Genomic DNA, 15054 nt, shown 5'->3' on the forward strand with positions numbered 1-15054 from the left:
CCTGCTGTTTTAGCTTTTTTTAACCATATCTATTTTTTGTGAATCAGTTCAAATGTAAAGAATTATTACAGTGCGTTAATTTGTTTTCATTTAAAGAAAGTGTAAGTGTACGTGTAAGGAAACATCAAAACACGCGATGTTTGGTGTTTTGTGTATTTACGGTAATCGGACGAGTGTCACGCCATCAACTTACAAGGTATGCGATAAACATTTTTACTTTTGTTAAAGCTGAAGCATTTTTAATACGGAAGCTTATTTATACAGCACCTAGTTATTGTTAAATAAGATAGTAATCTCACGTATTTATTAATCACTTTTCTTCCTGACACCACTGAACCGGAAGTCAAACGACATAAGCTGGTTTCCCCCCAATTTTATTAAAACAAATTTATCCTTCTACTATTATGAAAATGATTCACTTGCAGTTGCGCTAAGACGCGATTTTACTTGGGTGAATGAAATATGATTTTTTCCTCATAACGTCTATAGTCAAATCATTATTATTTACGTTACCGTCATATTGACCTTTTCGCTCGCTTTGAAATACGAACAGCTCAGCTGATACATTTTTTTTTTTTCTGAGTAAGTTTTGAATACTAAATAATTTATTTTTTAAAGCCACAATAGCGTCCACGTCTTTGGTACATTCGTTGTTTTTGTTTTCGTGACCCGGAAGTTTTGGGTCTGTCATGAGTGTTTTAGCAACAACTTCTTTGTCTTTGTTTACATGCGATATTCAGCGAAGGCTTTAGTGTTTCGCGCGAGGCTGGTGTGTTCAATGTGACGCGCAGTGATGAACGGCAGCTCGAACCCGCCTCTGGATAAAGAAGAGCACGTGTTAAAGCTCGGAGATAGTTTTGAGAAGAGGCCAAAATCATCTTTTCACACCATCAGATGTGAGTCCATCAATTGCGACGTAATTGAATAAACTGAATGGCATAATCGTTTGGACGAACGCGCCTCTGATTTCAAGAACATTACTAGTATTAGTCATTTGAAAATGATATAATGTTATAAGTGTGTGGGTTATGCAAAATCACTGACAATGTGAACGTTATGGCTTACGTGTGGCTGCCTTTAGACGCTTAATCGAATGAATGAATGAATAAAACACAGGTAAAAACGGTTTATAATTTACAGGTTGTTGTAGTTAAAGCAGTAAAAATATGCATGTGAGTAAAAAATGAAGTGCGTTCACTTTTTTCCCGCAGATGATTTTAAACCAGCGTCCATAGATACTTCCTGTGAAGGAGATTTGCAAGTAGGAAAAGGAGATGAGGTTACCATCACATTACCACACATACCGGTAAGAATCATCCGGAAGATATGTGACTGATCCGTGTATGAAACCCTATGCGCGGACCACTTACTGTACTTTCTCTCAAGGGCTCCACTCCGCCAATGACTGTGTTTAAGGGCAACAAAAGGCCATATCAGAAAGACTGCGTTCTCATCATCAACCACGACACTGGAGAGTTTATGTTGGAAAAGCTCAGCAGCAGCATACAAGTCAAGAAAACCAGGTGAGCAAATGAATCGATGAGCATCTATAGAAACAGACACAGACAGCGAGCCGTGCTGTTTTTTCTTTTTCCGTCTGCTCAGGTGTAATTTACATACTTAGTGCATATCGCCACTCAACTTACGGTTGTGCGATCTTTTGTTGTGCATACCCTGAAAGTTATCTCCGTTTTTGGTTTTTGCTTAGTGTGACTAAGCCACATGACCTGCTTTCTGGGGTCAAGTGTCGCCTAGCGCCAAGTCCTTTTGATCAAAAGCATAAGGAAATCGATTAATATCTCACTTTTTTAAAAAGTTCAGATAAACTAGTAAACTCTGCAGATCTAGTCAAAGGTTTTATTAACGATATGCTGCTTAAAACTGAACTAAAGCCCTGAATCCAGTGTTTTTGAGTTAAAACCATTAAGCTCGCTTACAGAAAATAAGTATTTTTGAGAGGAGAAAACTTCTGTGTTTGCTTGTAAAAATTGCATGCAGCAGCACATGAAAGATACATACAAAGTTGCAATGATATTTTACGCGAGACATGAAATATTACAATTACATTACATGCCAGCTCCGGTTCCGCAGACTACAGTTTGAGGACCGCTGAGCTCAGCCAGTGTGCAAACAGACAGAAGTCATCCGCACCTTCTCTGACTGGTTGAAATTGTGACGTTTGTGCAGTATTTTCGCTTTCAGCGTCAGTCGTCAGTGTGCGATGTTGAAGGTGTTCACTTGTGTTGGTCAGAGCTGAGGGAAGCAGCAAGATCCAGGCTCGCATAGAGCAGCAGTCGGTGAGAGCTAACCAGCTGACGGCTCAGTTCCGCACCCCCGTCAAGCCCGGAGGCGGAGCCAAGACCTCGCCGACCAAAGACAACCCTTCGCCCGAGCCTCAGCTGGACGACATCAAACGAGGTCAGCTCGCACGCCTACAGACAGCGACGTTCAGTTTCACGTTTGTTTTCAATTCGTAAACATTCGCGCGCTCGAGCCGGAATGCGATAAGTGGCGCTATGTTTCTGAATCCTCCCGTCTCAGAGCTGCGGGCCGAGGTGGACGTGATCGAGCAGATGAGCAGCAGTGGCAGCAGCAGCTCGTCAGACTCTGGCAGCTGTTCTGGCAGCGGTGATGACAGCTCCGGCAGCGACGGAGAACAGGAAGCTCATCTCTCCCCCGGCAAGAACAACGCGGCCAACGGAATGAACAAGTCACAAGGCAGCAATCAGCTGATGAACACACTCCGTGAGAGCGTTCGCAATCTACAGACAAGAATTTCTCATTATCAGCTGAAAACGAAAGCATGATACAAGATGAAATATTGATATGATATAGAGCGCTTTTTTTTACATCTTAGGGTACATTTACAAAACGGCAAAATACTAAAATGTACAGCAAAAATACAACAAAATAAACAACACTAAACAATACTAAAAATTTATTATTTTTTTTGTTATACACAAACAGACAACAGCATTGTCAACATTAGCCCCATTCACGCAGATCTACAAAATTTTTACTGTATTATGCATTCCAGGGCAGTAGTTTTGTAGTTTGCATAAAGATGGTAACCGTATAATTTTCAAAAACTGTTTCTGTTTTTATGTAAATGAAAGGCCAAAACAAATAAAATGTTTAGAAAAGATATCATTCGCTGGTGTGGATGCTAATATTTTTATACTTTATAATTAAAAACTAAAACGCCCTACCCTGTTTTAAATGCTAAATCGTTTTGTTGTTGTCTTTTTTTCCCTCAGGAAATGATCTCCAGCTAAGTGAATCTGGCAGCGACAGCGACATCGACTGACCTCCGACCTAGCTGACGTTCAGCACTTACAAACTCAGATCGGGTTTCTCTGCGTTACGCGCTTTTTCGTAGACGATATCGGTCTTTTTGCAGTGGTTTCGTAGATATCGGTGCATATGCAGTTTTATTTCGAGCTTTTAACGGCTTCATGTTAGCATGGAGATACCACGGAAAGTGTTGAAGAATGTAAAATTATTGTAATAGATTTTATTTTTATTGCAAAGGGAAATTTTTGAACAGATAAGGTTGTGTAAATTATTGTACCTTCGGTTGTTCGGTATTTTTATGGAGCTAAAAATTCTCAACCAGCGTTGCTTGTTTATTGCACCGGTCCCCTCAACTTCAGTGTTACATAAACCAAATGAATTGCATGAATCGTATATTCATATTTCTCATATTCTTATGACTGCTTTTCGCATTGCCTATGAAGATTGAAGTGGCAAAAAGCAAATACAAATGAGTTTGTCACATTTTTTATGACATGAGGGTCACAACCCCTCATATACAACATTTAAAATGCTTAATGTCAGTACTCAGTTTCTCAAAGTGTATGTGCATATCTGTAAAAGTGTATACTGCTGGTTTAACCAAAAATAAATTGTTTTATTGCACTGTACAATATCAATGTTGTAAATAGTATCTGTAATGTAAGATAAAAGTCATAAAACTGTCGGCGAGTCTGAGTGATCATTAGCATTGCTATTAAATGTCATTGTAAACCAAAATTTGTTTTATTTTAATCTTTCTTTTTTGTATCATTACTCATGCCTCTCTAAGGGTTTACAGATGGATCTTTATGGTGATGTTTTATCTGCAATTCGCATATATAAAATCACTAAATAGAAAAAATACTCCCATTCACAATACACATTCAGTGGACACCCCATTGAGCGGAAGTTCCTGGGGTAACCCAACTGTGCACATTTTGCATGTCTCTTCAATCAAACAGAACATCTGGCATGGGTATGTCAGACTAAGGCAGTGCTGGGGAGGCTGCAGTAACATTGTTGGGAACCACTGCCACACAAAACATACTATTTGAAGATAGAAATTTTCCACACAGTGCACTGAAATCTTCATTTCCGAAGAAACCGATTTATTAAATCTAGTAATTATTCCATCTGCTGTTTGTAATATCTACTGTGCTGTTTGCTGCGTTGAGCATTAACCAATCACACACCACTCTGTTGAGTTTACTAATACAATGTCCAATCAGAGACGTCTTAATTTGTCACCGCGAAGAACAAGAGAAGTTGTTCAGTGAGCGCGCCATCTGACTAAAGAGCTGATTCTATTCTCATCATAAACAAGTTTAGAAATTATTAAATTATTTATTATGCCTTGTAGAAAGCTTCCTTGATTATAACGGGAGTTTTTTGCGAAAGTGCACAGCTCATATCAAACCGAAGCAATGGACTATTTGCTACCTTTCTTATATTTTATTCGTTTAGTTTTTAATGCTACTAAATAACCGGTTGACAGTATATGCCTTGCTTTACATCCCACCAAAAAAAAAAAAAAAAAACCCAAAGGATTTGGCATCGGGGACTTTTATTTTGATAACACGCTGTCACGTTGCACGTTTCTGGCTTCAGCGTTGGTGTCAGTACCATGACAACAGTAGGTCGAGTGTGAGAAGCTGAGATGTCTTGAGCAGTCTTATTTAACCACACATTACTGGAGAAATTACCACTGTATCCAGGTAGAACATAACAACTTTATATATTTAACCTGTACTAATACGAACAGCGTTACTCTGTACGGAATACTAACGTGCGTGGGTGAGTTTGTGCAAGTAAGAACAAACAAAGCTGAGAAGCAGATTCAGTAGAACATTCTGTCATTTACTGGAAATATGACTTAATATACCGTTACCTGGTCTCTTACTTTGCACGAATGTAAAGGCTCTCGTGTCGTATGAAATCGATAGACTGCTAACAGGTTGCTCTGGATGCCCTTCTGATTTTCTAGAAATGTTCAAGTGTGTTCTTTTATACGAATATTGCATATTAGCTACATGTTACAGTCACTGTTTTATCCAGTAAGTCATATTGTTACTATTTATATAGCATCGGGCTAATCCTTAATGAGGACTCTATAGCTCCATTAGAGATAACCGTTATATGTTCTTTAGTTAACGCTCTTCAGTGCTGAAACATTTGATATATCATCTTATTGGATTGGTCTACTTGCTTGCATTTCCTGTTCTCCGTGTCTATCTGGTGTGTGGATTAGCTCTGTTAAGCGGTCAGCAGTTAGTTAGGAAAGCCGCTTGAGCTGCAGCCAATGAAATCTGCGGTCATGCGACCCGTCTGTCACGTTCTACGCTCAGTTGTATGTCAGGCAGACTCGAAAAGAAAGACCATGTGCACAGAAGTGACCGCTTGCAGACGAAGACAGGGAATGATTGGATGCGGTCTTTATGCTTGCGTTTTAAGTCCAACGTAAAATACAGTCAGATCCAGCAGAATTTGTTCTGCAGTGGTTGCTCTTCTGTTTGAATATCTGTATATTTAGTCCACAAAAATGTAAAAAAACCAAGTATTTCAGCTGCATGTCCTGGTATTTGTCTTTACTGAGTTTTGTGCTTTTAAACATGTTTATTGAAACATAAACCTGAGAAACTTGCATCATAACACAACATTCAGGAAATAGTTTGGTTGGGATTATCGATGCAGGTGGGGTATATGCATTTATTAATTCAATCACTGTTTCACACAGGATGCATTTATTATTATAATTATAAAATTAAAAATTGCATGCATGAAAGTGAACCAGAAGCATTGAATAATCAATGCTTCTGGTTCACTTTCATGCATGCAGTTTTTTTTTTTTTTTGAAAGATCTGATGACAACGCCGTGTAAAAAAGTGCAAAAAGGCAGACACTTGTTCACAGAACTCAAGGATTTGGAGGAGTTTGCCGATGTTCGGCTCTAATGTGTAATAAAACGACACTCTTTTCTCGTTCCAGGATGTCTTTATTTAAGGCTCGTGATTGGTGGGCTTCAGTTCTGGGCGAGGGTGAGGAGTTTGATCAGGGATGTCTGTGTGTTGGGGATGTGGATAACAGCGGAAGTGGATATGGTGAGTTAAAGTGCTTGATGCACAGCTCTTTTAAATAGTTGATTAGGGGAGAGTTCCCCACCAACATCGACAAATTTTGCCGTTTCGAACATGATTGGTTAACGTGGTAAAAATGGCTTTCTTTAAATAAGTAGAATAATTTAGATCTTAAAGTGGTTCATTTTGCTGAAGTTATTACTTGGACGTGAACGTTTTTTTTGGAATGAAATATTTTTTTGAATACTGAACATTTGACGTGTTAAACAGCAGGACAACACTAAGAATGATGATACACTGGGTAACTTTTTGAGCAGTTTTGCTGTGCAACTTTTTTTTTTTTTAGGTTTTTAGCAAAGTAGCTTGAGCGCTTTTCGATTGAGGATAGGTGACAAATTTCTATCTGGATAATTCCGATCAGCTTTGGGCCCTCTGTCTCACCTGGTTGACCGTTTATGGCAGCGTTTCCTAAAGTTGCCCGGCAACAGCGCTCCAAAAGTTTCCCAGCGTATCATCAACCTAAAGTCACACTAAATGGATGCCATAACAGATGTCAGCAGACCGTGAAGATTTTAAAACGAGCGTTAATATATTTGTACGACCTCACACTGAACTAAAAAGGGGCGGGGCTACATAAGGTCTGCTTGAAAATGCTTCAGTGGCACAGTTCCTTATATGAAAAGTCCATATGACAAAAATTAAATGCAGGACGTAACGTCCAATATATTGTGATGTTGAACCAGATTCTGTTCTCTAAATGAAGCTGTTTACATTCTCTCTGTCTCATTCTCTAAACCAGATAAAATAGTAGTGGGCAGTTTTATGGGGATGCTACGCATTTTCTCACCACATCCTGCTAAACCAGACGAGCCGACGGAAGCTGACGCCCAGCTGCTGGAGGTTCAGTTGCCTGACCCCATCATTCAGGTGGAGATGGGCAAGTTTGTCTCGTAAGTCTCGCACGTGTTTGTTTCTAAAGGATGTGACGCGCAAAAGATCAGCTGAAATGCCATGGTATTCATTTTAGAGCAGACAAACCAGGAATGTTTTCTTTCATTCATTCATATCGTTGTTTTCAACTTCAGCTATTAAATATGATACACATGCAGTGATGATGACAGCAGAGAGGTCTGATAGGAGACCTATCTTCCTAGTCTAGTGGACGTTTCAGTGCTTAACCTAAAGGCAGCCCTTACAATATTTAGAAATGCAACAATTATGAACAGAATAATTATTGTTGCGTTGTCTATAGCTGGTTTAAGGCTTTTGACAGATTTCTGGATCGTATTGGATGCGTTAGGCTGTTATTTCTCCTACAGTAGGCTATGACATACTTTAGGAGAATATGGAGCTCATACTCAAAAAGGAAAAATGAGATCTTTACAACAGTATAGTATACGCACATTAAGTGTATAAATATCGCTCCGTATCTCTGGATAACGTTTTTGTAATATGGCATTTCAATACTTGGGTTTATGGCCAAAACCTCTGTAGTTTTCATGATTATTTGCAAAAACAAATATTGTAATGCAATATAATGAACAAAGAAAATGTTCCTAAAAAGCCTGATGCATTTTTGGTGTTCATGTTTTAATTATTTTTCTTATGGATCAACGTGAATAATCACTTTGAAATATATTAACAATGTAAAAGTTATTCTTAAATTTGCTTTCTAAAAATCGCATGGATATAAAGACGGACATTTTTAAAATTCTGTCATTTTTAAAGAAGCTTATAGAAGATGCCAGCATGGTTTTGAGCAAAGTTTTGATAAAGTTGATCATTTAGAGGACTTGTGCATATCGAATATGACGCCGTAGGCTATAAGGTTCATTTTGGATTCCTTTGTTACTGCATGTACATCTTTAAAAGAGATGAATGTGGCACTTTTGTGAGAGATTTTGTTTTTAAACTCTCTTTCTCCTTTGCAGTTGTTCAGAGTTGCTCCATCTGGCAGTGCTTCACCCAAGGAAGCTGTCTGTCTATGCTGCGTCAGGTTAGTTTCCCGATTCAGACCCATCTTTTAACTTATTTCATGGCAGTGCCACCTTTTTCATTTTTGTCATTTTTGGCTTTAGGCTGATTACAGTTGCAGCAGCCCACAGCCGTGGAGTACATAAAATCATTTTATGTCCCTTTGATTTTCACAATTTGGATGGAATTTTCATTTCCTTTATGTTCGCGACAACCTGTCAAGCTCAGAATGGCTTTCTGCCTTTTATATATTTATTGTTAACCTATCGCGTCTCTGTACTTCATTGGTATTGTGCGCACCAAACGTACGTGCTCTTTCAGATGCGGTGTTTGCTGGTGTTTGCTTTTCTCAGGTACTGCTGGGAACGTCGAACATGGTGACCAGTATCAGCTGCGACTGGTGTATGAACACAACCTTCAGAGAACCGCTTGCAACATGACGTACGGCCCCTTTGGGGGCGTCACGGGTAATAGTTATATTATTAATATTAACATCTCATACTAAATTCATCAGTGGGCTACAGGGGTGACCTTTACCTACGTGTTTATGGAATATGTTAGTGTGATGGAATAGATGGTATAGCTAATATTAATGCGTTAAATAACCAACAATGAGCAGTACAATTGTTAAAGCATTTATTAATTTTTAATAAAACACTGCTTAACAAAAATACATGCTTGCGTTAATGCACAGCTTGATTTTTATAGTCTAAATGTTGAAATTAACATGAATTAATAAACACTATTTTGCCATTTTGTATGTTATTTTGTGGTAACGTTATGTTAATGTCAACAAATTGGACGTCTCTTCTACATTCATTTTTATCCATATCAGTTGAAAGCTGCTCATACTCATCTGCTTGTTTTTTTTGGATCCTGAGATTTATTTTGTTTGTGTGAAGAAAGCCGATTACAGTCCATCCACTATAAATAAAATAGTAGCCCGTTCTTTTAATCGGATTTTAGATTTACAGCGGGTAACTTTTTGGGGCAGTTCTCTTATTGGCCACACGAGGGCAGCACGGTCTCTGTGATGGAGCTCATCGACCGTTAGTCACGTGACAGAGCCCAGAGACTATAAGGAGAAGTCGCAACTCAAATATTGCGATCATTTTTATTTTATTTTGTGATCATTTCAAGGAGAACAGCTTATCATTTAACCGTGTGGTTTGACTTTTAATGCACACAAGAGTGAATAAATATCATAACAGTAATGGATGCATGAAGTTTAGATTTTTTTTTCTCTCATAATTTAAAAAGATACCGTTACATAAAAGCGTAGATTAGTCTAAATTAAATAGAAAAATTATACTGGCCAAACTCGTACTTAAATGTTAATATAGAGGCCAAGTTTGTGCAACTGGCCCCAGAGCAATCCAGAAAACATTTGACACAAGCCCAGTAGACAAATAAGCAGTGATTTAATGTTAGCCTTGAGCCCTGGCCAATTTAACATCGGTGTGCGTATAATATTTGGGACCGGTAGGGTTCATGTTTTTATAACACCATAGAATACGTCTTTCGGTTATGTTGTCTCTTAACTGCGCTGTTGTGCAGGTCATCATTTCATCTGTATCCAGTCCATGGATGGGATGCTGATGTTTTTTGAGCAGGAAACGTATGCTTTTGGTCGCTTCCTGCCTGGCTTCCTGTTGCCCGGCCCACTGAGCTACTGCATCCGAACGGACTCCTTCATCACGGTCTCCTCCGCACGGCAGGTGGAGTGCTACAGGTGAGACCAATTGTCAGGTCACTCATTCTTTATACACATATACACAAGTATATGTGTTTTTTTTTTGTTTTTTTTGGTATTCCGTGGTCATATCTTTAAATTTGACTTCATGAGACACGTCGACGAACACATACTCTGTCTCCTCCATGTTTAAAATAAGTGCAGAGTATATTAAAAATATGTTTTGTAAAGCAACGGTAGGTTACGTGCAACGCTATTTCCTTAGAGACATAATAAGAGAATGTTTTAACATCCAAATGAAATCTCCATCGATTGATCGCCACTCTTTATTTTTTGCTGTGTTGCTGTTCTCCTTGTGGCAAACGATATGGGTCATGTTTCATTTACAGACACATTTGGTATCCATAAGGGAGCGAAGGTAAGATGGCACAATAAAACAGAAAATAGCTTTTGATGACTTTTTGATGAGTACTTAAAAGTTCACGATTAAATATTATTTATTATTCATATTAGTATTGACGTGATAAAGAAATATTGTGGGTTTTTTTTAATAATGTAGATTAGTCTTTAGAAGTAATTTTTCAACATCAACAAAAAAAATAAACAGCAGGTTGGGTAAAAGTGTATTTAGCTATGAACACATATGATTAAAATATTAAATTATTTAATTAAATTGAAACATAACTTTTAATTAAATCATTTGAGCTTGACACATGACCAATCACATTGGCTCTTGCATGTCAGACAAGTACAGTCTTCCAGTTATCAATTACTATATTTGATGCATTCTATACATACATAGAGTGCGTCAAATATGGTAATTGAAAACTTTGTGCGGTGTTATATGCGAAAAAAATTGTATATTAACTGATTATGTCTCTTCAGACGTGTATCGTGTTTAAAGTGTTCTTTTGGACTTTTTGAACAACCAAGTGTTGGGTGAATGGGCTTTTGTTTTATTAAATATGTCTTCGGTTGTATGTCGAAGATGAATGAAAGGCTTATGGGTTTGGAACGACATAAGGATGAAATGATGATAGAATTTTCATTTTAGGCGAACCTTTAAGAAGGAAATATGATCTTTCTTGAAAATCTGGCTGAAGCTGTTGAAAATGGAGATCTGAGCTGAGGTGAGACGGCAGAGCCTTTGGTTCTCATAATACTCCTCGTGATCTGCTGATAGCTTTGGAGGACTGTCAGTGATTTCTGAACGCAGCGTTTGATCTGTTACAGACATGTGCGTGCACACACGTACACAAGCACGCACACACACACACACACACACACACACACACTCTAACCGCCAGTGCCGAACATGCTCTCAAAGCTGAATAATCACTGCCGCGTCTCATTGCTATAAACGTTTGCTCAAACCCACCCAACATTCCTAGAGGAATTCAGTAGAAATTTGGGGTCATATTGCAAATTCAAAACAGGATTTTCTTGTTCTTTTGAAACAAAACACTTTCCAAGAATAGGGTACTAAATTGACCTAGAAACTCCATCGAGGAGGTCCATCATCCACTTCAGGAGGTCGAACTAAATATTACACGAATGGTTTTGTTTTACATTTGTCTTATATAAGGTTTTTCAGTCTTTACAACCTTTCATAAAATCCCCGGACATGTCTAAATAATAAATAAAAAGTAATAATAATAATTGAATTGAATTTCAAAACGAAAACAACGAAAACCTTAAGTGGATTTTAAATTAAAGGTTTTTCTAGACAAATAAAAATGTACGTCTCGTTTTACATGTCAAAATGCTTGAAATGGGTGAAATAACCTGGTTTTTTTTGTTTGAAATCAGATTATTTTGGCAGGATATTTTGCTTGTTCTAATTTTGACTAATTTTCATTTTTCTAGAAAATCCTTGATTTGATTTGATTTTTTTTTGTTAGATGTTTTGGCTGACAATAAGACAAAAAACTAGGTAAGAAAGGTATTTTTGCATCGTGTTTGAAACCTTCAGTGAATGAGTGTTCTGTTGCAGTGAATATCGCAGCATTGATCAGTCTCCAGTGTCTCAGTTTTTTTTTGATAATTGGTGTAATCAACCTCTCTTTTAAACGCAGGTATGAGACGCTGGCTGTAGCCACAGATGCAGACACCAGACAAGACTCTGATCAGCAAAGCAAGAGCTCGGGGAAGAGACTGACGGTGCATTTCCTGAATATTGAAAGTGTTGCTGTTTCGAGTGTGAGTTTTTTGAATCTTTGGATATGACTGAGTGTATGTTTGTTCTCAGGCTGACTGGACACTGGTGTTAGGAGAAGAGGCTTTAGATATCTGCGTTCCTGACACGTCTTCAGCGACATCCTCCATCTTCGTTCTGGGGGAGAGAAATTTCTTTTGTCTCAAGGATAATGGTCAGATCCGCTTCATGAAGAAATTAGAGTTCAACCCCAGCTGTTTCTTGCCCTACGGATCAGGTGACCCATACTGCCTTTAACTCTTCACGCTGAGCTGTTTAGACTTCTGTAGCACCTGGAAACCTCCTGTTTATGCTTGAAACTATTTGCCATTGGAGTAAGAAAAATATATGCTTAATTTAAGATGCGTTCTCTCAATATCTTACACAACTGTACTAATTGGTCCTTGTCATCAAAAATTGGTTTGTTTATCATTTATTTGCCTTATTTCATTCCAAAGACTTCCCTCCGACAAAATACAAGCTGCTCGTGCTCCCTTGCACTTAGAAACAGGCATAATAGACATACATACAACTGAATCTTTGTCATTTCGGGATAAGATTGCATGGGTGTTTAAATCGAGATCGCCATCTTTTCAGTCTTACGTATGCGACTTTAATCAACTTACATTAAATCAAATGTGGACATCAAAAATTGTAAGCAAAAGTTAAGCCGTACTTGCTTGAAACTTCATTGGTTTTTTTCCCCCATCAAGAACCAATTTTTACGAAACCGGAGACATTCTCTCCATTAAAAGTTCATTTCACCAAAACTGTGATGCTTCAAAAAGCAATCCAACGACTTGCTCAGTTTAATCCAAGTCTTCTGCAGGGACACGGATCCTGGAAAAACGGAAATCTCTCAGGTTACTTTAAAAATCTTAATCTGTAATCAGATGTAATTTCCATCAGGTGCATGATTTCACGTTGAGCCACATTTACTACACAGAAAAACTAATGGAGATTTTTAAAGTAACCTGAGAGGGTTCTGTCCTTGTCTCTACAGAAGACTTGGATTAAACTGAGCAAATCGTTGGATTGCTTTTTGAAGCGTTACAGTTTGATTACAGCTTGGAATGATGAGGGTGAGTAAATGATGAGTGAACTTTCATTATATTCCATAGAATAGGATTTATAGATATTTTTACTCGAACAAAAAATGTATAAATGTTTCCTTATTGTCTGTCAAAGATGTTCTGACTGTGCTGTTGAAGCACACCCACCCACACACAAACACACACACACACACACACACACACACACACACACACACACACACAAACATGTAGACAATCCCATGAGTTCAATTACAGTTGTCTTTGCTGTGTAGAAAGAGATGATTTTGGGTTTTTAGCCACAGAGTGGAGATGTGTATGTTGTTGAGAGGGGCGTTGGGTTATAGGAAGGTGAGAGATGGACATCTTCTGGTGGTTTGAAAGTGAATACAGTCTATCATTTAACTGCTGCATTGACTCTCCATCTGAGGCCCAGAGACCACAGGCCATCTGAACACACTTCCTTCTTTAAACTCAGCTGTCTTCTCTCTGGCTTTGTCTTCAGTTTCTGAGGGTTCCACCAACATCCTGATGTGTAACCATAACAACATGCTGCTAGTGTACCAGGATGTGACGCTGAAGTGGGCGGCCCAGCTGTCCTGTGTGCCTGTGGCTGTGCGTGTCGCTAACTTTCCGTAAGTGAGCGCTGCCCAAATGAATCTTTTTCCAGCTGTCCTTAAAGAAGCAGTTCACCCCCCCTCAAAAAAACGATCCCTTATTTTACTCACCTTGAAGCCATCTTAATTGTATATGACTTTTATAACAGTTTTTTTAAAAATGTATCCTGGCTCTTTGAAGCTTGTTAATGCTTATGGATAACAGCAATAATTTCGAAGCTCCATAAATCATATATATCCTCTGTGACATAAAACTAACCTTTACTCCTTCGGAGGGGTTATCACATGTCCTCTGAAGCAGATCGATGGGTTTTTGTTCCAGTTTCAGCTTCTTGGCTGACCCAGATGTGCAATGTCATACATTGTAAGTAGAGTCAGAAGCCAGAACTTGGCACTCAGTTAGCCATTCAGTATAATTTTAAAACTAGTAATATTTTTGCTACAAAACCAAATCGACTCCTGTCAACCCTGTAGGTCCAGTCTATCTCAAGTTAGATTGAACGTGAGATGTTGTGCGTGGTATATATGCTAACATTCTCAAGTTCTTTTTGAAGCGTTCAGTGTTTGTGGGACTGTTTGCTTAGAGTGGTTCTCATATGCAGAGGTAACGGATACGTCTGTACAGAGAGCGGTTACCTGCACTGGTCTCTCTGGCCATCCTGCACGGGTCACTCACTCTACCATTGTCCGTCCTGTCTCTCTTCTACTGGCCTCACATTAAAAGAGCATCTATCAGCACCACCTAAATGAGCTGCTGTTCTTGTCTCAGTTCTCATCTTTAGCACACACACATGGCCACTTACACCTTCACTTTTTCAAACTTGACTATATTAAAGCTAACAAATGGGCTTATCAAGGCAGTTATAGTTTTATAGTTAAATTCCATGTGTCCTTAAAAACAGAAAACGTTATGTTGGTGAAAATTCATGTGTCAGTAGAAGCAATCCAAATTAGATGCATGCCAGTGTGCACCTTTTCTCACACAAGTCTGCTTTAAATTATGGTTGGCAGTTTCTACAAATATTCCTTATCCATCAGTTAGCCATAAATTTACTGCCAGCCATTATTTTTATCTGTCAGGAAAAAATTGTAATGCCTGGTATTTTAACGTGACGTGTACTTTTCCATATCCGTATCAGCAAGCTTTTATGGGAAA

General features: G+C 38.5%; 2 protein-coding genes across 3 annotated transcripts in view; both read left to right on the forward strand.

Annotated features, from left to right (window-relative positions):
- Positions 1-174: 174 nt before the first annotated feature.
- Positions 175-3977, forward strand: eaf1 (ELL associated factor 1). Its single transcript, XM_043260623.1, has 7 exons — positions 175-196; positions 741-896; positions 1212-1306; positions 1387-1523; positions 2252-2418; positions 2542-2745; positions 3258-3977. The coding sequence occupies exons 2-7, from the start codon at positions 794-796 to the stop codon at positions 3305-3307; spliced, it is 756 nt and encodes a 251-aa protein (XP_043116558.1). The 5' UTR covers positions 175-196; positions 741-793; the 3' UTR covers positions 3308-3977.
- Positions 3978-4901: 924 nt separating this feature from the next.
- bbs9 (Bardet-Biedl syndrome 9) overlaps positions 4902-15054 on the forward strand; it is a 79040-nt gene continuing 68887 nt past the window's right edge. For both annotated transcript variants that reach the window (XM_043260682.1, XM_043260683.1), the window contains exons 1-9: positions 4902-5009; positions 6280-6392; positions 7168-7318; positions 8300-8364; positions 8696-8809; positions 9900-10074; positions 12111-12195; positions 12284-12467; positions 13787-13916. In XM_043260682.1, coding sequence (XP_043116617.1) covers positions 6281-6392; positions 7168-7318; positions 8300-8364; positions 8696-8809; positions 9900-10074; positions 12111-12195; positions 12284-12467; positions 13787-13916 — 1016 coding nt within the window. In that variant the 5' untranslated portion in view covers positions 4902-5009; position 6280. The remainder of the gene's footprint in view (positions 5010-6279; positions 6393-7167; positions 7319-8299; positions 8365-8695; positions 8810-9899; positions 10075-12110; positions 12196-12283; positions 12468-13786; positions 13917-15054) is intronic.

The sequence above is a fragment of the Puntigrus tetrazona genome, chromosome 16 (assembly GCF_018831695.1).
Source record: "Puntigrus tetrazona isolate hp1 chromosome 16, ASM1883169v1, whole genome shotgun sequence".
Lineage (NCBI taxonomy): Eukaryota > Metazoa > Chordata > Actinopteri > Cypriniformes > Cyprinidae > Puntigrus > Puntigrus tetrazona.

Coding starts and splice junctions, on each gene's coding strand:
- eaf1 (XM_043260623.1), top strand. CDS start 794: ATGAACGGCAGCTCGAACCCGCCTCTGGATAAAGAAGAGCACGTGTTA. Junction 1,524..2,251: donor ATACAAGTCAAGAAAACCAG/GTGAGCAAATGA, acceptor TGTGTTGGTCAG/AGCTGAGGGAAGCAGCAAGA. Junction 2,746..3,257: donor TCAGCTGATGAACACACTCC/GTGAGAGCGTTC, acceptor TTTTTCCCTCAG/GAAATGATCTCCAGCTAAGT.